Source organism: Melospiza georgiana, chromosome 6 (assembly GCF_028018845.1).
Source record: "Melospiza georgiana isolate bMelGeo1 chromosome 6, bMelGeo1.pri, whole genome shotgun sequence".
Classification (NCBI taxonomy): Eukaryota; Metazoa; Chordata; class Aves; order Passeriformes; family Passerellidae; genus Melospiza; species Melospiza georgiana.
The window spans coordinates 57,727,708-57,752,325 of record NC_080435.1 but is presented as its reverse complement, the minus strand read 5'-3'; the positions used below and the strand labels follow the sequence as shown (position 1 = coordinate 57,752,325).

The 24,618-nt window shown below is 42.6% G+C and overlaps 1 protein-coding gene across 1 annotated transcript in view; it reads right to left on the bottom strand.

Annotated features, from left to right (window-relative positions):
- Window positions 1-24,618, bottom strand: part of KCNH5 (potassium voltage-gated channel subfamily H member 5) — a 158,139-nt gene that overhangs the window by 132,155 nt on the left and 1,366 nt on the right. The window contains exons 2-4 of the mRNA XM_058025628.1: window positions 12,549-12,672; window positions 6,480-6,586; window positions 2,022-2,150 (exon numbers count right to left, since the gene is read on the bottom strand). Coding sequence (XP_057881611.1) covers window positions 2,022-2,150; window positions 6,480-6,586; window positions 12,549-12,672 — 360 coding nt within the window. The remainder of the gene's footprint in view (window positions 1-2,021; window positions 2,151-6,479; window positions 6,587-12,548; window positions 12,673-24,618) is intronic.

Here is a 24,618-nt window from a genome sequence, read left to right as displayed (position 1 = left end):
GATGCAAAAGACAAGCTTTAATTTATACAGAAGCAGAAGAAAAATCGGGTCAGTGGTTTGTGATGATGAGGTTTGTTGGAGGAACAGATCAATGCTCTTCAATGCTCTAACCAAAGCAGATTCCTAAGGCTCCAATTCTGTGCTTTAAAGAAATGTGGGAAATGTGGCTGCACTGCCTCTGCAATGCTCTGGTTGAGTTTTGGGGGTTTTAGACTATGACTATGACAGAAGTAAGGGCTCTTTAGACATAGAGACAAGCCACTTTGGCTTCTGAGGGCAGTATTTTGTGATGTCCATTATTAATATCTGGCATTTTAATTAATGGTGCTCTCCCATGCAGCACACATGTCATGCATTTCACTGCTACTGCTCTTTCCCATAGGAACACATATTCCTGTTCTGGATGCCACATGAGTTCTGCTCCTCCTCAGCCACGAGATGGGGAGGGGAAGAGCTCAGACCCTGGAGCACATCCCTGCCTCCCCAGGGCAGGCAGCAAAGTTTGAATCCCCCAGGCTGAGAATCCAGAGGCAACATCCATCATTTCTGCATTTCAGAGCCACCTTCAGTACGTTCTCTCTGTCCTCCTGCAGCCCAACACTTCTCAGTGCAACTCAGTCCTGTGGGAAGTGGGGCAGAGCAGGGAAAAAGGGGGGATTTGGGAGCTGTTCCATGTGAGATTCATCTTGGTTCCCCCAGAAAGCATCAAATAGGGAACCTTACAAGAGGGTTCTTGCAAAGACTGGCTTTTTCCTTTATGAGCTCACATTATGTATTACATACACTGCAGCAAGGAGCCAGCCCCATGCCTTCAGATACCTATAAAGTCCTTTTAATTAACTGACATTTACCCTAAAAAACTCTGATTCTTTCCAGGCAGAAGAATTCCACATTATAGAGCATGAAGTGAAATACAGAACATTTGCAGGTTGCTAGCTAAATTGTAGAGGCAATAAAGTTTATGATGGCTGGGAAGGTATTCCTATATCAGGATCTTATAATTTTATGGATAATACTCTCTAGACAAAAAAACCTGTCATATTTAGTGTTAGCTCGGAGGGGAACCTTTCATTTTAAGTCTGCCTTTATAAACTGACTTCTCAGTTATCCAAACACTTGCAATAAGTGCTATCTAGATATTAAGAAGCTGTTTGCATTCAAATGACACCAACTTTTTATCCTGAAGAAGATGGCTTAGAGCACAGCAGCTCCAAGTGAGATATCAAACCTTCTTCAAGCATGAAGGGAAAAACACAGTAAAGAATTAATCATCAGGAGGCAACTTCCAAGAGATGTGGATAATGTCCTTCTTTATGCAAGCATGCATTGTTTCACCCAAAGCAATACACATGTAAACCTGACACAAGACACATGTTTTCTAAGTGAAGCAGAGGATGATGCTGTCAGATCCTCTGTACCTTTCCCCACAAATTCCTCCTGCAAGGCTGCAGGCCTGGCCAGGAGCTGTTCAGTGACAAGAGCATTCCAACAAAATCCTGCCCTGCAGCTGATAAGTAACAAGCACAATGCCCACTGCCATGCAGTCATCACTCCTCAGCAGCAATAAATGACTCAAGCAGGATGTCTCACATTTCACCTCCAAGAGGGAGAATGGGAAGAAATATCAGCATGTCATCACAAGGAGCTGGAATTATTTTTTCCTGAAAAGATGACACCTGTCCCATAACAGAAAGATCTCCCAAAACAGCACAGCATTCAAATGATTCAAAACTGTGTAATTTTTAGAAAGTGCCTGCTGTAGTGATGAAGAAGTGAATTACAAAGAAAAATGAAGGCTTGTGACTCTAGAAAAACATTGGTAGGGAATTTCCACTCATGGTAACTTATCCTATTTTTTTTTTTTACTAATTTAGGAGGGTGGCATTGAAACTCTGACAAGTCACGAAACATTTCCTCAGTTCAAGACACAGATCACAGACATGACACATCCCTGGGACAGGTCTGAGCTCAAGCATTTACTTCTATCCTTCACAAAATATAATAATGTATTTCATGTTTACCTTTTGTTGAATCATCTTCAATCGGTTGCTTGAATAAAGTGATATCCTTAAAAGTGCACAAGAACAAAACCACTTTTTCATGCTCATTTCTTATAGGTGCAATTTGCATGTAGAACCAAACTGGGGTTCCTGGAATAGAGAAAAAAGTGACATTGGAATGGGGTGTAGCACAAACTACCCCCAACCCACAACATTTACACATTATTAACACACACATGTAGTTTAGCTGTGTACCTCAATATTTCCACATCTTCCAGAGTTTTTAATTTTACTTCCTCCAAGGAAAACAACATATTCCCATTTTTACAGCTTCAATAACCTAACTAGATGATAAACAGAGACAGAAGGCTATATAAAAATTTATTCTGAAATAAAACACATTGTTCTTCCCCTCTTGCTCTTGTTTTTTTCCCAGCATGTTGCACAAACTGAGGTTTGAAATGTAGAAAGGTGAGAAAAAAACCAGGTGAATGGCATCTTTGATTCCCTCTTTACATAATATGGAGCTATCAAATCCAAAAAATGATGGAATATACTGTGAATTGCTCCAAATTTTATATGACTACATTATTTAAGAGGATCTGAGTTGGACTCTCAATGTCCTACCAGGACAAATCAGATTTGATTTCTTTTTTTGTGTTTCAGGTCACACCTCCACCTCCTCACCGCCCTGCCCAGTGCAGCACTCTCCCAGCACAGTTATCTCTACTTAACTTCTGAAATGAAACCAAGTGTTTTTCAAATCCCACCACCCACCAAATAAACAGCCAAAAAGAGCCCTTGGTTTTGGAGTGGCCAGCTTGGCTTTTGGTAAATCCCCCCTATTTGCAGAGGGCTCCTGCAGGTGCTCAGGAGCTGAAGCTTCCAGGCTAACAAGGCTAACACATGCATGGCAGTGCCCTACATACATGCAGGTGTGCTCCACAAGGGGTGAAATCCTACAACACTGGAGCAATTTTCTTAGAAAACCCTGTTCCCCTGCAGGGCTGGGAATGTCAGATGTTCTCCATCCAGCAGAGCTCCGTGTCCCTCCCTCCCAAACGAGCACCTACGCGCGCTGCACCATAAATGCCTTCACAGCCAGATAATTACCTCTGGGATTTGATGTGCTTTCAGCCAGTTGACAGAATGGCTTTTCTCCTGAGCTGCCTGAGAGCTGACACATTGACACAAGCCTCTTGCCCACTGCTATCCCCCATGGGCACTGCTGGCCCCCCCAAATCTCCTCTGATGCACCAGGTCTGGGAGCTGTGCCAGGAGCTGCAGCACAGGTCCCAGAGGGCAGAGAAAACCATTTGGGCTAGGATTACTGTGGGGAAGGTTAAAACCCACAAGGGTTTATTGAAATTCAACCCAGATTAAACCAGTAACTCACTACCAGTAAACTGGAGAAGTGGGAGAGGTGTGGGACTGCTTTTTGTGACAATTCCAAAGCTATTATGCTGATTACTTGATTATCTTAATTCCCAGTTGCTAACCCAAGACAAAAGACTTTTCATAACTACTAAAACAGAGTACTGCAGCTTTCTGGAGAAGTAATTTGCACTTATACCTGGGAATCCATTGGTACCCTTGGAGATGAAAGCAAGTAGGCAAAACACCCTGCACAAGGGTGCTGACAAAAATCAAAGACAGAGGCAAGGTGGCTACTGCTGTAGAAGCAGCAAAATGAGAAAAAGCAAAAAGCAGGTAAAGAAGTTTCCTGAGTATTACCGTATAGATATGCATATAGAGAGGCATGCATATACATACATACAGATATAGATATAGATATATATATGTAGGCATTCCTAATGTGGTTGGTGAATAGTTGTGTGGGCAGAGGTAAGGACTATATAATAAGGGAATGCAGCAAAGCAGAAGAGGGTTGTAGCAAGCTTTCAAGTCTTGAAGCTGGAAGCTACAAGCTGGGTTAGAACACACCAAGGGGAGTGTTGAAGGCAGCAGACAAACAGATGCTGCCAGAGAACATCAGCCCTTAAGGATCACCTCTAACACAGCAGAGAAGGATGGGAAAACAACCTGAAAACCTCAAAATCTCCCTCTGACAGAAGCAAAAGGGAATGGGTAAAGGAAAAAAACAAACAAACAAGCAAAAAAACCACCAAAAAAATAACACATTGTGCCACATTATCAAAAATACACACCTGGACCTTCAGTTTAAAAATGTGGGTGGGAGGGTGCTCTGAAGGCACTGCAAGCCTCGTGTAGGTGATAAACACAAGATTTTCCACACCTACACTCTGCAGAAGTACATTCATACCAAGAGATAACTAATCTTTATTTCCTTCTCTGCTCCAATTTCCAGCCTGGGGGATTAGCAGGCAGTTTCTTCCTAAGGACCATCTTCCACAAGGCTCAGAGAATGACAAATGGAAGGAAACCCTGAGCAGAGCAGCTGCTGAGCTGGAGCCCAGAGTGAGCCTGTTAGCATCAGTGAGGGGTTGAGGTTCTGGGCTCTGGGTGATGGAGAAGAAAGCTGACAACAGATGTTATGGATGGGAAGTGACTCAAGCCCAGAGAGAAATACTGAGTAATTTTCCATAAAGTCCTCCTGTAATCCTGCATAATTTATGGAAAGTGTAGGCTCGGAGATCTGGGCAAAGGTGAAGATTTTATTAAGGCAACTGCAGCTCAATAAATCTCTGCAGCATCATCAAGCTCCAGCAGACAATCCACAACCCAAAGCAAAAAGCATCTGCCTTGTTACAGGAAAGTCACCAAAAGAAGACTTTTCTCTTCTTATACATAAATAAAATAGAAAGGCACATAATGCAGGTCCATTCTAGAGCAAAAGCTAAGAGCAGCATTTACTAAGAGAAGCCAGGGTTGGAGTGAGCACAGGGTCTCTGGGATCCACTTTGGAAATCCCATGGACATAGGGCATGGCAGTGCTGGGCACCACCACTGGCAAAGACACCCAACATGAGCCTGTCCCAAGAGATTCCCCTGACGTGAGGGGGCATCCAGGTGACCTGGAATGCACAGGAAACAGGAAGAGAAGCAGAAGATCTGTGGAACAGACACATCCATATGCTTAGGAACCAAAAAGAGGTCATTTGGAGGGCTCTCCTGGGCACCTGCAGGAACAGCTGGACTTCAGAGCTGCTCTGGCTTCTCCCTTTAATTAACATGTTGGCTAAAATGCCTTGATGCAGGCAGAACTGAGAACTCTACAAGCATTTCCTGCTATTTTAGTGCCCACACAGGAAGATTGAGTCTAAAAAGGGAAAACAGAGGTAAAGCATAAGAGGAGGTGTCCAGGACGCTCCCTTCAATGACATGAAAGGTTTGGGTGAGTTTGCAGTGAAATGGGGCACTCAGGCACAGGGAGCTCTTTCCTGAGGCACAGCATTCACTTCCCTCAGCCACAGCATGGAGGGAAAAGCTCTGGTAATCCCATGTCAGCATAAAAGGCAAAGCTCTGGCAATCCCATGTCAGCATCAAAGGCCACCCAGGGGAAGCATGGCCGCAGATTCTGGGCTCCAGGCAGGTGACCAACGGGAAAAGATCCCCAGCCCCACAGCCTCTGTACCCTGTACTGAAAGCCAGACTGTGGAGAACATCTCCATCAGGATTGGTCTTGGGCTGCTCTTGGCCACCAACCCTGTCACCTGGACTAACTCTGTGCAGACAGAGGAACCAGTTTTTTTGGAGCACCTTTAATCACAGGTTTGGCTTTCTATCTTTGAAGATGGCCTGTGCTAGGGAAGGAGGCTGCACAACCACCAGCTCAGCAGATCTGTCCACCATACACGAGTCCAGCAGGAGGCCACACAACAGCATGGGCTGTGCTCAGAATGTGCTCTAAATCAACAAGCCAGTGCTGCCCAGGACAGAAAATGTGGCTGGAATGGCTCATGGTTAAGAAAAAATGAAGAAAATCTCCAGTTCTGGCAACTTCCTGCAAACCCAATGCCACCAAGAAGAAGAAACAGAGGCCCTGAATCTCATTGAGCCACCAAGTCCCTGGTTTTCTAACTAATCCCTGGGCTATGTGCCAGCTTAATGCTCTCCCCAGAGCTGGCACATATTGGTTTACACACACAGAGGCATCTCAACAGCACCAGGAGCAGCCACTCCACAACCAGGGCCTGGCTTCTCACTTGTGGAGACCTGGGGGAGTTTCCTGAGGGATGTGGGGGAGCCTCATTCAGCATTTCTTTTCACTTAGCCCAGTCTGTTTCCCTTCAGGGAAACAATCCTCAAAACTAAATATATTTTTGAAAGAAGGAGTCAGACTAGAGACAGCAGGGAACAACTACTATTCTTGGCAATCTGAATGCTTGGCCTGAAAAGAGAGATCTCTTCCTGAGCTGTGGCAACCAAAATGCCTATTTCTTTTCCAAATCTTGCCCCAAATTTACCCATATGTCAAAATAAAAATTTCTTTCAGTCTATTGCATGCTTTCAATATGCTTTACCACTCCCAGCAACACACACAAATATATACATACTGTTTTTCTTGTAGAGGAGAATTTCAAAGCAGTTTGACTCATAGTTGTCGAAAGTCTGTCTGACTTTTTCAATGGTCTTCTTGTCTGTCAGTTCACCATACATAAAACTGAAAAAAGAAAAACATTCTCTTTTTTTCTAGACAAGCAACAACATTGTTACAATCACCCTAAATAGCAAAAGCATTAAAGATGCTATGAACTGTCATTTACCAAGGTTTAATTATGATTTACACCCCATTTAAATATTTAGAGTGTCACAAGGACACCTACAATAACAAGTAACCATGACCACCTCCTTACTGCAAATAAATCCAACATAATGCTTCATTAAGTGCTTTACTGAGTATATCTTTGAGGATATAAGGTTAGAAAAAGCTGACAGCTTATGAAACCATTATCACCACAGCTGCAGGCCATGGCAGTATTCCTGTCAAAACAGAAAAAATTGAACAAAACCTCTAAAATCTCCCAAATTTTGTTCAATCCTCCTGAAAATCCTTCCAGTGGAGGGATGTAAGCTACTACAGGTAAAGGCTGTTGGCTGAACCAATGGATGCAAGTCTAATCTTGTCAAGATGCATCTGGGACAATGAGATAATTTGAACTCTTTTAATAAATACCAATCCAAATGGAGGTAGGATTTAAACAGTGAGGAGCAATGACTGCAATGTGTAGCTATGTCCCCACTATGATCAGACAACCAAATCCATCCTCATTTTCCTTACTGTAAAGTGCATTTCTTTAATAGTTCAGTGGAAAATACTAGAAAGTTTTTGGAGACTCATCCCTCTCCAGGCTGAGAATGTAAAAATGTAATTTTAACTCTGCTATTTCTTGCCACTTAAGCATCTCATCTTTGCATTCTTTTCCAGGTCAGACCTCCAGCTGGTGTAAGCAAACCCAACCCCCTGACCTTGCTTTTGACAGCCTTTGTAAGGAAACAAGCCAGGCTTTTATTGTCATTCTCCCCTGGATTAAAAATAAGTGAAGGCTGCCCTGTGCTAATTCCCAATTACAGGCCTGAAAGAAAATGGAACATCAGATAAAAGCTTCCAGACACTTGGATGAATATAATTTTAATTGATCAGACTTTATTTCCTCCCCCCACCCCTTCTCGTAGTTCACAAACAGTTTGAGCCTCAGCTGAAACAGAAACAGAAAGCCCTGAGAATATGAAAGGGAAAAGCTATCAGTGCCTCTGTGGTTTCAGTGCAGCTTCTCTTATTGATCAACAGACCTCCAAAGGTTCAATGAACATTTATTTTATGTCTAGTGCTCTGAAAGAAACAATAAAACAACACAGTGGTTAGAGGCTCAGCAAGCATTAAAGTACTCAATGAAGGCCAGACCATGAATCTTTTCCCTTCACAGCCAGCCCAGGGAAGCAATGGAGCTGCTCCCACAACAGGGTGGTTCCTGGTTGTAGCATTCACATTCTCTGAAAACATCCCTTCACCCAGGGTTTTTCTCCTGGGAAGCTGAGAAGCCTCAGAGAAAAGGAAAACAATTCTTATCTCATTTGCTTCTCCTGTGTTTTGCTCATGTGGAATGTGTTTGGAGATTGTTTACCCACAGGTGACTGTTCCATTGGGTTCTGCTGTGAATTGTTTTGACTCTTTGGCCAATCAGGGCCAAGCTGTGTCGGGACTCTGGAAAGAGTCACGAGTTTTCATTATGATCTTTTTTAGCATTTTAATAAGTATCTTTTCTGTATCCTTTAGTATAGTAAAGTATTCTTTAATATAATACAGTATTATAAAGTAATAAATTGGCCTTCTGAGAACACAGAGTCAGATTCATCATTCCTGCCTTTGTCAAATACAGCAAATACAACACCCGATCTGGGTGATGGAGGCATCAGAGTGGCTGCAACATCTGAGTGTCACTACAGCTGCCTCTTCACTGCTAACACAGGCACAGGCATTGATTAGATGGGGCATTGGGAAAAACATCACTGAAAGGGTGCTCAGCCACTGGAGCAGGCTGCCCAGGAATGCTGTGGGATCACCAACCCTGGAAGTGCTCAGAACACACGAGGATGTGGCACTTGGGAGCATGGCTGTGTGGTGAAGGTGGCGGTGCTGGGATGGTGTCACCTTTGGGACAGCAAAGGAGGTGCCACCAGAGGAGCTGACAGCAGGAAATGGTTTTAGCCAGGCACGAGGCCTCAGTAATGTCCTGATTGTCATTAACAAGCACAGGTGTCTCGAGGACATGCAGAACACAGCCTACTGCTGCTTTTCAAATGATCTGCCATCATATCTGCCTTTCCCCATTTCACCTGATAACCTTTTATACATTTATACAGGAGAGGACAGCAAAAAGAGTTTGATATTTTTAATTATTTTTTTAATCTATGCCTTTTTTAATGCTCTGATGCATCTCTTTTCTGTTTTCTTGAGACTTAAAACAATGTTTCTCATAGTCCTGAAGGAAAAAATAGCAAGAATTTGTTGAGTGCTTGATTTTACATCATTTATAATACAGAAAGTCATCACTAATTAGTGTTAAAATGACAAATCCTACTTGATGATGAGAGGTGGACGATACCAGTTAGTGCTGCAGAACATTATCAATCAACTTTATGTTTTAAATTACAAGCAGCTTATTGTTGCAGTAAACCTGTAATGCTCAAATCTCATATTATATTCACACATAAAGAGACATTTTAAAGGCTTCTGGAACAATAAAAACATTTTTCAGAAGGCAATTTTTAACAGCACCAAAGGAACCTCAGCCTTTTACTGCATGAGTTATATAAGATTTTTGCTTATCACAAGTTTAATTTAATTTAATCTGTCCTATTTTGTACACATGGAGGGACTCCTACTTCTTTAGTCAATCACTCTGTCTTTTTCTGCCTTTTTTTTTTTTTTTGTTATTTTGTGCTTGTCAAATGCTTTGAGTGCAAACTGTACAAGACATAAATATCAAAACCACTCTGCTACTGGGACTCTTACTACACAGAAAACACACTTATCAAAGAGAAGCAAGACTTGCTGAAGTACACAGAGAGAGGAACAATCTTAGATATTTTCTCCACCTCTAAAACAGACCAGTTGTCATTTAGGACGCCTGGGCTCCCACCTTCCTGTTAAAGCATCTCTTCACATAGAAAAGCCTCAAAGTCTGAAGGTTCACATTGTGCTGCTCTGTCCTTTGCCAGGATGCAGAGCAGCAGCATCAGAGCAGGTCTGGGTTTGCAGGGCAGCAGCAAACTGCAAAAATTCCTCCTTCCTTTGAAAGGAATTATCCAGGACAGAGGAAAAGTGAAGCACTGAAGGCATCCAGCCCTTCACCAAATTTACAGCTCTCTTCATCCAAAAGCAGTCAGGGCAGCAATTACAGGAGACAAACATCTGCCCAGGAGGAACAGCAAAAACAGATACACATCTGTACATATTTAGTAAGGTGAAGAGCAGACACCACTGGCACTGTAAGGACACACAAAACTCAGGCCACAGAGGTGCCACCCCAAATCCACCCTTCTTCAAGTCCAGTTGTACCCACCACACACAATCCCATTTCTTTGAGCACAGTGGGAATTTTGCCATTAGCTGCACTAGAGCCAGGATTTCCCTTGCAGGCTGGTTTTTAATCCCACATGTCAGGGCAGCAAATCAAAACAAGGCAGGGCAGAGATTCTGACCAAGTGCTCCAGTGGGAAAATCTCATGTGCAAGGAAAGGCAAGCAGAGCAAAGCCTGGAGTGAATGCCAAGTGCCAAATGCCAGGGTAGGTCCATTAAAGGATGCCTGCTCTTCCAAAGGCATGATGAAATCACAGAGCTTAGCTGATAAGCAGCAATGTTTAGAAAATACTGAAATAACTTGCAACATTAAACTGCATTTCAGTGTTTTACAACTGTTTATTCTTTCATGAAGACACACATGGTCATGTCTGGGGACAATTGGGCACAAATCAGTGATTTTCCTGGATGCTGGCTGACCTACACCTCCAGCAGGTCTTTTTTTGGTTAAATGGAGGTTAGAGGTGTCTCAGTCACATGAACCCCGTTCCTCCTGGACTGTCAGCTCATTTTCACCTGGCACAGCAGATGAAAAGTTCTTCCACCTAAAAATTCTCTGCATTTTAACACTCACTTATACCAATTATTCTATATATCAGCCCAAGCTACACATGCAGTTTTGAGTGCCACGTGAGCTCAGAAAGAACACATATCAACTCCCATCACCCAATACAGCCTGACTCCTATGTACAATGTGCTTTTTATATAGTGCCTGTGAAACTAAGGAGACTGGCACCCATACTGAGGGATTTCTAAGTGATTTTCCTGCCAGTGAGCATACTGTTGCTGATTAAAAAGATGAGAGAAGTACAAATGCAAAGGAATTACCAGCCTGTCACAGGACTAGCTCATTGCCTGAGCTGGAACAAAACTCACTCACACCTCCAGTGCCTTCAGCTGATCCACCTCTCCCTGTGATCTGTATCAGGCAAGACCATCTGAGATTTAAAATCACAGAACCACAGAATTATTCAGATTGGGAAAGACCTTCAAGATCATCAAATCTAATTGTTAACCCAACACTGCCACATCCATCACTAAACCATGTCCATGAGTGCCACACCTACACAGCACATGAACAGTCCCAATGCAGGGGATGGGGTGGGAAAGAGAATATAGTGAATTCTCAGTGCACTACCAGGAGAAAAGTATGGCTGAAAGATGATTTTGAAGCACTTATAGCCGGAGGCCAATTGACCAAACATTGCAATATTTATAAATTGTCCTTATCACACTCGTGATCAGTAATAAAACCAACTTGGATCAGGGGCTAGATATACATTGTTAGTATCTGTTTAGAGATTGTTTACCCACAGGTGATTGTTTCATTGGGTTCTGCTGTGAGTTGTTTTCACTCTTTGGCCAATCAGGACCAAGCTATGTCAGGGCTTTGGAAAGAGACACAAGTTTTCATTATTATATTTTTAGCATTTAGTAAGTATCCTTTCTGTATTCTTTAGTATTCTTTTATATATTATAGTATCATAAAGTAATAAATTAGTCTTCTGAGAACATGGAGTCAGATTCATCATTCCTGCCTTTGTCAGGGCGCCTTGTTTACAATAACCAGCAGGTGTTGCTTTCTGGAGGAAGCAGTGGCTGTCCCCTTCCAGGGACAGGATCCCTGCCCACCCTGCCCCTGCCAGCTGAAGCATCAACTGATCACCAGGGTATGGCAGCATCATCACTGCTGATCACAGAATCACAGATTAGTTGGGCTTGAAAGGGACTTTAAAGATCCAAATCCCCTGACATGGGCAGGGACACCTTCCACCAGACCAGGTTCCTCCAAGCTCTGTCCAGCCTGGCCTTGAGCACTTCCAGATATTCCATCCTCTGTCCCCAATGCCTGGAACTGGCCAGTCCCTGAAGGCAGAAAGGGAAAACCTACACAAACTTGTATCTCTTCTTGCCCCTGTCCCTCACACACACATTCACCCACACCAGGGAGCCAGTCCTTCCCCAAAAGCATCCCTTTCTAAAGGAGGCAGCAGGCACTGCTCAAATGCACATCCAGCCACAAATCACAGCTGCTGGCTCCTGAGACACCACCAATAAAAGAAAAAAGCCATAAAGCTGCAATGCTTAGAGTAAATATATCAGCAGCCTAATCACTCTCTGGGGAATACAGATGCACTTTGTGCATTACTGGGCCCTGTGTATGCTTAATAATAGGGGCCAGCGTGGGCTGCAAAAGAGCCCACTGCCTCCTGACATGTAACAGAACTCAGAACAATCTAGCAAAAATGGCTTTGAACTATATCATCTAAAACTCCCCTCTCTTTACTGGATCATTAACTAGAGGATATTCTCACCAATACTAGCCAGGACAAACTTCAAGGTGCTTTACCATCTTCTGTGTAAGTTGTGAGCTGTATAAATTCTGTATCAGTTTCATTTAAATCCCATTTTAAGACTTCAACACCCACAAAACAATGCCTTTCTCACCTCAATCCTTTCTCCCAAACCCTCACCATTCTTCCCAGCAGATTAGAAGTTTCCCAGTGCACCAAATGGCAGCAGAAAAGGCAATGTGCATACCTGCAGGTGCTGCTCTTCTGCATGACGTCAGCTCGGTGGTACCCAGAGAGTTTGCAAAATCCGTCATTACTGTAAACTACGGGCCAGTCCACAATCTGGGCGTTTCCCAACAAAAAACTGGATTCTGAAAGGACAAAAGCACAAGGGAGAAAGGGCTGCTGTCAGTGGCAAAGTATAATAAAATCCTCCTTGTGTTACACAGCAGATGCAGAGTTATTTGTGACAGGAATTTCTACCTTGGCGTTTCAGAGGGAAATCCAAGTGGGCATCTGAAAAGAATTTGTGATCAAACAGGATAACTGTATAATAATAATAATACTCCTGGTAATGCAAGAAGCCTCCTACACCATAAAACACCAATATAAGCCCCAATTCCTTAACAATTCAGAAAGCATTCATTTATTCACCATATCTGGGCAAGACAGCATGCTTTATTTTTATTTGATACATGTCTTGAAAGCAACATTAAATTAACATGCAAACTGAGTTTTAAATGCTGAATTGTATCTGTGCCCAAAGCTGATAATGACTCTTTTGCTTGAGAGAAGGAATTTTTTCTTCCTGGCAGGTCTGATTCTGTTTTGCAAGACACAGCCAGCATCCCTGGAATGACGGAGAGTGTCAGGTGACACTGGGCAAAGCAGATGTTTTTAAATTGTAGTCCATGGTAATCTTCAATGTTTTCTTTATTTTTACTGTTAGTTTTCAATTTCATTTTGACTACAGCTATGGAACTATATGGTCCCATTCACTGCTGCTAAAAAGCTATTAAAATATAACTATTAACAATCATTGCTGCATAAAAATTACAGGAAATGTTCCTTTCAGCAGTTCTTGGGGGAGAAAAAAGGGATGTTTTCACAAATTTTCCTCATAATAGCCAAAGAATGGTTATGGCAACAACAGACATTCACTCAGGTGTGCATACTGATTTAAACATAAAAGTGACACTGAGTTTGCATGAGCTACACATGCCCTACTCAGAGTGTTTATAACTGTGACTGGATTGCACATTCTGCAAATATTATTCTATTGGATGTGGAACATGTATTTTAAAAAACAGTAATTCTATCTTTTTCCTTTATAAGCATGAATTTTGAAAAAAAAAATCTGGAGATTATTGGATTTTCTACAGAAAAGCAGATTTTAAAATATTTAAAAGCCAACCAATGGGAGAAATAGAAGTTTAGATTTTGTGAAATCTACTTTTACACTCAAGGCATTTATTCAGATCCATTACAAACAGTCTTTAAGCCTAAATGTCAACTTTAAAAATTTGTTTTCCTGCCCAGAAAGATGCCCTCTCTACAAACAGGAGAAGACACAGAGTAAAACCTGAGCATTACATAAAATATCCCTGGATTCCACCAGCTCAAACCCCTGGGAATAAAGGGTTTGCTGGAGCTCATCCCACTGTACTGGCATTCCTCCCACACCAGCATCTCCATCGATGCCTAAAGATTTTTTAAAATATTTTCATATATTTTCAGCCTTGTAGATTTTTAATATGTGTATACCTTCTAGTGCTTTTCTTGCCCTTTCTCATAATAAGCTACCCTTTTTCTATCACATTCTTGAAATTCTGTTTAATCTTATACTTAAGGAGAGAATTTCTCATAAGTACATTTTATTTTCCACCAGAACTTAAAAGATGTAACAAGAAAATAGGGCAAAGAAGCCCCGGGAGCAACTCCAAAGGGTGGCCCAAGGGTGGTTTACTGGGGTAACTGATTTCCTATTGGCTGTACTGGCCAGATACATTAATTAATTAATTAACCTTGAAAAAATTGGGAAAATAATTTTTCACGTGTGCACAGAGCCATATTTGTGCACCGTATTTCGCAGCTTTCATTAAAGAGTTGCTTTTTATCTTACTACTTCAGCAGTGTTGCAAGGCTTTTTTCCTTTTGTCATCAGGCAGCACCTCCAGTTTGGAAAAGGGGAGACACCCCCAGCCCCCCAAACCCGGGCTGTCCCCATGGCTGCCACCCCATCACCACCACACTCCAGAAGCTGGAGGTGCTGGGAGCATCAGCAATTCTCAATTTCCCATCCCACAGGGACACAACCCAAGGCTGCAGGTTAAATTTGGGAAGATTGTCTTTACAGAACCATCTCTGGCTGAAATTCTGCTCACACACTCCTGGGATCTCTCGCTGGTCAGAGTGATCCTGAGAAAAGTTAGAAAGTCTCTTTTCCCACCCTGGCACTTGAAGGAGGAGTCAGAGCTCTTCATTTCTCAGTCTAAAGGTTGTTTTTGTTCCTTATCTATAAAATTCTTTCTCCTGTCCAGCCGAGGTCCATCCAGCAGGACAGTTCCAGGTACTGTGCCTGCCCCCAGGGCAGTGTTATGTCTTTATACTAAAAACTACATGTACAATGTTTACAATTACTTTCCAATACCCATCACCTGTGTTAGACAATGACCTTCTACTCTAAACCAATCTAAAAGTGCCAACATCACAGCAGAAGATGGAGGCCAAGAAGAAGAAGGAGGAAGGCTGGACATGTCCAGATCCCTCAGTCTTGCTCCCTGAACCCCCATTCTAAAAACCCAAAATCTACTTTTTCACCTCATGATAAATTCACTATCATTCTACTTAAGCTGCTGTGGCTTGCAGATCTTCATCTAAGGTGGGTAACTTGCCCCATGGGTCATAATCAAAACCACAGGGGCACCCTGGGCTCTGTGCCAGGGTCTCTGAGCCCCCTGGCAGGGTCTGGGCTGCTCAGGACAGCCAGAGGGATGTTCAGGGTTCCAACAATACACCTTGACACAAAGGGCACAGCCTGGGGATGATGCACTCAGGGGTGCTCTGCTCATCCCTGAGCTCCCCAAAGGGTCACAGTCCAAGAGCAGACAACCCTCCTGCAAAGCCTCCCCAGCCTCAGACATGAGCTCAATTGGGTGTTCCCACCACATCCCTGTTTCAGGACACAGAGCACACAGCAGAAGATATGTGCTGCAGCCAGATAAATAGCATTTAATGGTTGTTTTCTATGGATTTTATACTTCTTCCCACCCGAGGGTCTCAAAATATTTGATAAGGCATTCAACGAATTGATCAAATCCACAAGAAACTTGAGAGGGAAAAAACGTAAAGCCAAGCTATTGACAAATTGTTGTGGGTTTTTCTTTTAAAATTTGAGGTAAAAAAGAAACATCTTGGTAGATATTAGTATTTTTAATTTTTAAGGTTAGATCAGATCCATAATATTCATATTAGAAATTTGACCAGATTTTAGATAGTGGTTTTTTTGCCCCCTGGAATTTTCCTTTACTTAATTGACTTCTTTTTTTTACCCTTCTCTCCTAAGCAAGCAAAACTCATACATCCATGCTCAGCACAGGAATATGAATCATAGAATCTTTTAGGTTTGGAAAGACCTCCAAGATTATTGAGCCCAATTGCAAATTCAGCACTGCCAGCTCCATTACCAATATCTGTGTGTGTGTGTGTGTGTGTGTGTGTGTGTGTGTGCAATTCCAGTCAAAGAAAAATCTTAAATCAATCTTTGCCTCTTGTTAGAGACCAATAAATCCAAGTGCAGGCACAAATCCACAGGAATCTACGTTTCATTAATGCTGCTGCTCACTGAGCAACCTGATAAAACTGAAGGAAGAACAGGTCAGTGTCTGACCCTTTGGTTTTATTGTGAACCCAAATCTCAGTATTCACAGAACCCTCTGTATTTAACCCACCTTATATTTTACCACGAGTCATTATTTTCTTCAACCAAGACACAATTCATTCTCCCCTATTTCTGCAGTTACAAATCATAACTCCATGCAGATTTAATTTTACATGAGCCAGTCCATACCCAGCTGTAAAAATCCAACCTGTGTACTAGATGACAGGTTTTGAGAGAACCTCTCTGGTTTTGACCATAATTTTATAAAATTATGTTTTTACCACTAATTATTTATTGAAAGTCCATTTCTGCAGTTCCCTCCAGTGAGAATGAATCCACAGCCAGTTCTGGACTAAATCCCACATGCCTGACATTCATATTCCCACAGTTCAGATTCATGATTTCCTGGCTAAGAAAGGTCATCACAGTTGTGTCTTTGATCATTATTTCCACAAGTCTATGGCAAATTCCACTCTGTCCAATTTCCAGCTGGCTGCCTGAACCAGGTGTAAGAGACAAAGGCTGGAAAAAAACTCATTTTATCTCCATCTCCATTTGCCACAGGACAGCCAAAAATTGAGGTGTTCAGACTCCCTTCATGGGAGAGGCAACCTCTCCTTCCCCGCTCAAGTCTTTGACAGATAAAAGAGGTGTTTTAGACCCTCTTCAGAAGAAAAAGGAGCCAACAAAATGTCTGGAAATGGCAGGGTGGTGGGCATGGCACCAGCACTGGGATCTCCACAGCCATATTCCTGTCAGATCCAATAGACAAGAACTACATTCTGCAAGCAAGTCTTTTGAGAGAATATGTTCTGTTGGTGTTATTCTCAATAAAAAGTGTTTCTTAAGAGAGATTAGTTACTTATAACTGGGCATCACTGAATCCAGCCACTACACCTACACCAGAACACAAGAATTTACTTTAATTATGTCACAACTTCATGGAAAGATCACAGCAGAGACTGCCAAGGACAGCCAAAGGTATGAATGGCAGGGCACAAATACAGCTGATGTCATCTGTAAGGTGCTGTAAACCAAAACTTGTGCAATATCCCTGCTGTGCCCAGAAAGGAAAAACTCTCTCTGTGAAGCTTTCCAATCTCACAAATATTTTTCTACAGAAGCTGGGGCTTCCCCACTGGTCAGAGAGACACTGGTCACTGCTGAAAGCAGGACAGCAACTCTGAGAGGCTGTGGTCTGATCCAGTACATGGAGGAACTCCAGGAAACTGGGATCCAGATAACCATGGTGTGGTGTCTCATACTCTGAAAACACTTACATGCAGCTAATTTCAAAACTCACATGATTATCACCCCAAAATCCCTGGTGATGTGTTCATCCTTCTTAGATTTCTCCAATGCACTGAAAGTGCACATCCACTTCCCATTTCCTTACAGACAAAAGGCCAATTTTTATTATTTCTAAGCTTGTCTTGATGTCAATTTTTATTATTTCTAAGCTTGTCTTGATGTCATTGCCTCCACCAACCATCTTCTCCCCCCATTCCCCTTTCTGATGCCCTGTAGGGAACCCAAATCCCAACTCTGTAGGTTGTGCATGCTCCTTGGCTGGACACCTCTGAACAACAGTGTCTGTCTGTCTGCCCGTCTGTCTGTCTGTAAGGAAAGCAGGGTCTGCCAGCAGATTCATCTGTCTCAGAGTTTGCCAGATTCCTCTCAGGAAGGCAGCAGGTTTTTTATTAACTAACATAACTCTCCTATTTGCAAGGTTTAATGCTGATGGCAAGGAAACGGGGTATTAGAGGCATTCAGTCAGCAAAACTTCACGTTGGAAAACACAATTGAGAAAAACAATTTTTTAAAAGGCACTGCATTTGCTGTTGCCACGATTTTATTTTGTAAAAAAAGGCTCTTTTGTTTAAAGGCAGCCTATGCTGTAGAGCAGCAAGCTTTTAATCTTACTCTGTCTTGCAGTAGCTGGCACTCAACACGGTGCTGAGCCTTGTGTTTGTTATTAAAACAAAATAAAAAGACCACAGCGTGCGAGCAATTTTTTTAACTAACAAAATGCCTAAAGCGGTGTAAAATTCCTGTTATGTAATGACAGGAGAGCAAGAACAGCTAAATCATTCCAGGAGATATGCTTAACCAAGTGAGAAACGTTGTCTCTAATCATCTTTTCTCAAGAACGCTTGGGTACCACTTGCAACCAAAATTGTTTAAATCACCATTTTTGAGATTTCCCTTTCTTCTCAAGGAAACTGGCAACTGACCTCTTTTAGAAAGGTCACCACTGAAAAGACGTTCTAAAGAAAATAAAGTAGTAGCAGAACACAAACAACAATAATTATTATAATAACAAAAAGCAGCAGCATTTTCATCTAGGAGCAAATTCCTACCGCTGTCAACTTTACACAGAGCTGTCCTTCAGAACTGCCACCCTTCCAGTGCACAGCAAAGGCAGCTCAGACCTCATGGGGGCTGAGAAACATCTGGAATTTGCCTTTTTTTGCTGATATAAAAGCCCCAAACCACTTCAACTACAGTCAGTTGATTCTCCTCAAATCTACACAGGGTCAGCAAATTGCTACAGATTTGTTAAGAGCATCTTGTAAAGGGTGTCTCAGGAGGGATGTAATAAAAAAGGTCTCTTTTTCAGTTTTCTTAGCTTTCCTGAGCGAGTCCTGGCCCTGACAATCCCTGGTGTTGTCTGTGCTGACTCCAACCACGTGCTCCAGAGGTGCTGCATCCCCAAGGAATACAGAGGAAGATCCTAAACCCTCTTGGAGGGCACAGCCCTCTGAAATCTGCCTAAACAGGCACCAACGCCCCTCCAGCTCTGGGGCTGGCTGCAGACAAACCTCTGCTCTTGAAGCACAAACCTCCACCAGCACTTTGTACTCCTGTCTGTAAAACCACAGTGCTGTTTTCTAACAGCACTGTAATTTCCCCAGTGTCTTTAAAGCATGCAAAACATCACTGTCACCCAATTTACCCAGTACATTAAGTGTTGCTTGCCTGAAAAAAACCAAAAAAACCTCTCAAAGGACTGACTCTTTACGTCACCTTTCAATGCCAGTGTTGTCTTTATTTAATGCTCACATTATGAAGATGCAGAGGGCTAAAGCCAAAGCAAGGTGTGATCACACTGACTGGGCTGAAATTATCCACTTCCTGCCTCAAAAACGTGCTCCTCAAATAAAAGAGAAGATGAATAACCCAGCCCTGGCTGAAATATTAAATCCCCATGTAAGCCACTCAGCTGGGAACACAGCAGCTTTCAGCAATTTAGCAAGCGAGCTCAAGAAGAAAAATTAGAGCCTGCCTGAAATTTACCTCCTCGAAAGTCAGAAGATGAACTGCAGTCATTTGGAATGTGAAGGGAAGCCCACAAACAGCCCCTGCCTTTCCTGTGGCACATCACTGACCCCAGGAAGAGCTCTGAGGCAGTAAGGACACGAGAGCATCTCTATGAATTACCTGAAAATTTGACATTTCATACAGTTCTGATCACAGTTTCTCCCCCACACATCCATTTATCCTAGAATTAAACTGACCCTCACCTATCCCAGTTATCATCTAAATGCCTCTGCTGAATCCGCTCTCTATTAAAATTATGCAGAACACAACATAGATGTACTGGGACTAAATTCAAACTGGAGCACGCTGCAGCTCTCACTCAAGGCACACAGGCACCCTCAGGGAGAAGCAGAATCCAGACTTCCAGCTTTACACAAATGAAAGTGCTGCTTTCACATTCCCAGAGGAGGAAATTGTGGTACCAGGAGCTCCTCAGACACAGGGCTCCTCTTGCAAACACTGAGCCAGTCCTGGATGCAGTTCCACAGAGCCTGGCTGCTTCTCAAAAAAACCTGTTTGGGCAGAAAATCAGCTGCACCCCCTGTGTCTCCTCTCTGTGCCAGGGGCTGGAGCAAAGCTTTCCACAGGACTGATCCTAAAACCCCTCCCAGGTGGGGAGTCAGCCACTTGGGATAGCCAGGGCTCAGCAGTTCCAATAGCCAGTGTCCTGAGTGTGCTGATTAAACAAGTATTGTCCTTTTATGTATCTGAAAAGCAGATTATTAGAGTACCAACTCCAAAATCTTCTATTATTTAATGTTATCAAATCAGAAAATCCTATTTCCTTCAGCTATCCAAGAGAATGAGTTAAAATCCCAGTTCACCACCAGACATCACCCTGTAAAACAGGCTAATTAAATGTATTTCCACTTCCTGACATTATTCTTTGGCTGCAAACTCCTTCCGACTGCAACAAGAAAACTCAAATGTTTCCTCAAAAAAAAAAAAAATCAATTTAATTATTTTCCTTCTCACAGGTTTCAACATTAACCTGGGAATGCAGCAACTCTTGCAGTGACCTCTTGTGGCAAGTGCTCAGCAGCTCTCAAACTTCCCCCAAAAGAGAGGATGGAAACATCTCCCACCGAGTACAGAATGAAAGAAAAAATAAAAGAAAAAAATACAAAAATAAGAAAGAATAATTACAAAAATAAGAAAATTAAATAAAGGGAAGGAAGGAAGGAAGGAAGGAAGGAAGGAAGGAAGGAAGGAAGGAAGGAAGGAAGGAAGGAAGGAAGGAAGGAAGGAAGGAAGGAAGGAAGGAAGGAAGGAAGGAAGGAAGGAAGGAAGGAAGGAAGGAAGGAAGGAAGGAAGGAAGGAAGGAAGGAAGGAAGGAAGGAAGGAAGGAAGGAAGGAAGGAAGGAAGGAAGGAAGGAAGGAAGGAAGGAAGGGCAGAGCCACAATTAGAAATAAAACCACAAAGCAGCTGATCATATCTCAAGAAAATCTAGCTTTTCCTTTCACTAACATGGCATTCTTTAAGTTTCTAAATTAGTAAAATGGCACAGAGCTTCCATAACTATTTTTTAAAGTAAAAATAAACACTTTAGCCATGCAGAACTCCCCCAATTTCAGCAGCAGCAAACAGAGATGCTTAATCTGCCTGTGCTCAGCGAGCCCACTTGAAAAGCAAGGAAAACAGGGTGTCTGCAATTGCAAACCCCTCACATATGTCATCTAGGAATGCTTGTCAATGTAAAAATCCACTTTGCATTGATTCATGTGTCAGCAAGCTCCCTGCAGTCACTGAAACTGCAGAAGGAGCCTTGTGCCTTCCAATGCCAAAGAAAACCCAATGACATGAGCACCTTGGTAATCCCTTCAACTCCTGAGCTGAACTGGAGGATGGAAACTTTCACCCCACGGTGCATCCTGCTTTCATGCAGGGATTTAGGGAACTGCTGAGCCCTGCATTTTTCTCTGAGGATCCCAAGTGACAGACATCCACTAAACTCGAAGTACTTTGCTTTAAAGAACTTTCTCTGGGCAGCATGTGTGATTTAATTGGAGCCAGATGAAAATGCAGCTTGGTTTAATATAGGGGAGAGAAGCCCACATGCACCACACCCCACATCCCTGCCTGGAAGACAGGAACCCTACACAGCTAGTAAGAACAGAAGAGACAAGAGACACTTATTTTATCTGTAATACCACTGGAATAATAATTTAAAAGGTGCCTTATTGCTACAAATGTGACACTTGTTTTTCCCTCCGTTCCAGGTAACCTGCCTTGACAAAAATCACCTGTGAACAGAGCTGATCCTTCCACCCACCAGTCACAGGGACCCAGCAGGGCATAAAGGTCTGTGTGAAGCAATTGCTTTTTAGGAACACAGCATAAAGCTGAAAAAGGCCAGGAATAAAATGCTAGCTTCATTAAAACTCATGCTGAAATTCCCATGTAAGCCTTAGAGAGCCAATATTTCATCCCAGTGTCAAAATGCATTTGTGAAAGACCCATTTTCATGAGGAAGCTTCTAAGAGTTATTGCAACAGAAACAATATTCAATAATGATGAATGTTATCATATAGATAAGATTATATAGTTTTTCACTAAATTCATCCCCTCTTCCAAACTGTTAGCAGTCTTTACTGCATCTTGCTGCCAAGTCCCAGACACCCTTTCCACAAATTCACACTCTACCATAAAAGCAAATTATACCATTAACATATACTTAATTTTTCTGCTGATAGAATTTGTGAAAGCAAGACAAAATTTAAATGTCTCAACTCACTGGATGACTGTGCCCATGGGACAGGTCCATAAATCCCAGCCCTGATCTAGGGACTTGCCCAATTCTGTACCCTCTGCATTTGCACAGTGCTGAGCACGGGTGAGTATCACTCAGAGCTCTGAATGCACTGAAGAAGTGAACAACAATATCAGTAATAACAGGCACAGCCTGCTGAGAACATCTTGGGAGAGAACATTGCCCTTAGCATGGTCCTTATTAAACATCCCAAATACTAATGGCAGTAAAAGGCAGTCACCTTAATGTGATTTAGCCCAGTGCTCTCACAAAACACCTTTCAGCTCAGCAAAACACTGGTGCTCTTCAGATCTAGGGCACAGCCAAGGCTGGAGCGAGATCGCATCAATCTTGGTGAGCCTCAGATAAGCCTCAGTGCATTTTCACTGTGCTTTAAAGGAAAAAAGGAAAAAAAAAAAAACAAAGATTGCAGGGAGTGCACTGAGATTACCCTGAAGACAGGTCTGCTTGTCCCTTTCACCAGGCACAGCAGCCCTAAGGACAGAGGGCTCTCCATGTGGGCTTTGGCTCTCCTTAAGTGGAGCTCAGATGTGGTGAGGGCAAAGACCCTGCAGAGCAGAGGCTGCCATGCACCCCCCATGCTTTGGGAAGGACCTGCAGCTTGTGATGCTGCCCATAAACCAACCTTCAATGCTGACCTAAAACACTTCACAAGCTCCAAGGTGTCAAGTTGTCTCCAAAGGAGATGTTGTTCCCTCAGGGGAACATGGTGGGACCTCTCCATCGCTCTGACAGCAGCTCCATCCTTCCCAAACACCCTGGCATGGAGAGGGGCATCCAGCAGGGCATCCAGCAGGGCAGCCTAGCTCTCCCACTCTCCAAGAGAGAGGGCAAAGAGCCTTGGTCACTGTTTCACATCCACCCTGGTCACAGCCACCCCGTTCCTTTCTCCTCAGCTCCTTGGTGCTTTGCTCTTGGCTGCACACTGCAAGGGCTTCTCCCAAAATTTTAACCTGGTGAGCAGCCAAATATGAGGTAAAAAGGAAGGGTTCACGACATTCCTAAAGAGAAACTGCCCAAATAATGCTGAAAATTTAATATATGATTGCTTTTAACACCAGGCTAGACACCACACCAAGCCTGCACACCGTGTTCCCGCTACACCCGCTCCCAGTCCTGACTTTTCACATTTTAAAATTATTACAATTCTGTCTATAAATTTTGTTATTAGGATCCATCTCTGGTAACTCTGAGTAATTTGTCTCCATCAACACTTCATTTTGAAGCCATTGCTTCTATTTCACCTGAAGAAGAGCCTATCTGCTGAAATACCTGCCTGATTTTTTCCAGCACTACCCATAGCCTAATAGAAATTATTACCTGTGCCTACAAACCTTCTCTTGGTTGTTAAGAAAAGATTTATGATCAAGAAGTGCAATGAGATTGTATAAATGTGACAAATCTCAAAAGAGAATGTTCCTGAAACAGGAACGGTGACAGAAACGCTTTTGGGGGAATGCTGAAGATGTATTTTAAAAAACAATCATCAGTCTTTCCTTCATCCCATTCCTCAAATTGTCAAGGAAAAATCCCTTGGAACTTGGTGAATCCAAGTCTTAAAACAAACGCAGCAGACCAAATCCTTGTCTTCTTCAAGCACTGGCAGGAGATACTTGAACCAGATTTGCTCCACTGTATACTATTAAGTTTGGATTAAACAGTACTGAATCCAAAGAAAATTACTATTTCTATAAAGGATAAATAAGGCTATGTCCTGAATGACAAAAATAAGAACTAAATCATGTTTCAGCTCACAACACCGACAATTTACATGAGTTAAATACAAATTCCCAATCTACTTTCCTCTTTGTGTCCAACAGAGAAGATTTACCTCTCTAGTGAACACCATGCTTCGACATCATCAGTGGCACAGAAAAAGCAGAATGAATGACCAGATCAGCATGATTTATGCTCCTAAATTAAACCAGGTTAAAAACTGGAGGGGATACATGCTTTTAAAGTATAATGTTGAAAAGCCTTCTGAGCTTTTCCAATTTTTGATGTCTCAAAGCTTTACTGAGCTTTCACCAGGGAGGATGTGGGATTTAATTAGAGCACGATACAAAACCATGGCATTCCCAAACCATGCTCCCAGCCCAGCCACTGACATGCTGCCTGACCTAGGGAAATCAGCTGTTATGCCCCAAGCCCCCATTCACACCACAATCTGATGAACAGGTTGAGAAAACCTCTGTATGTCCTCTTCCACAAGGAGCCGTGAAGTGTAATTAAATTCCACCCAACACTTTGAAATTGTCAGAGGGAAAGTGCTATATAAATGCCTATTAATTAAGCCTGAATTTAATATTCTGGGAAATAACTACACTATTGTGGGAAAGCAGCTC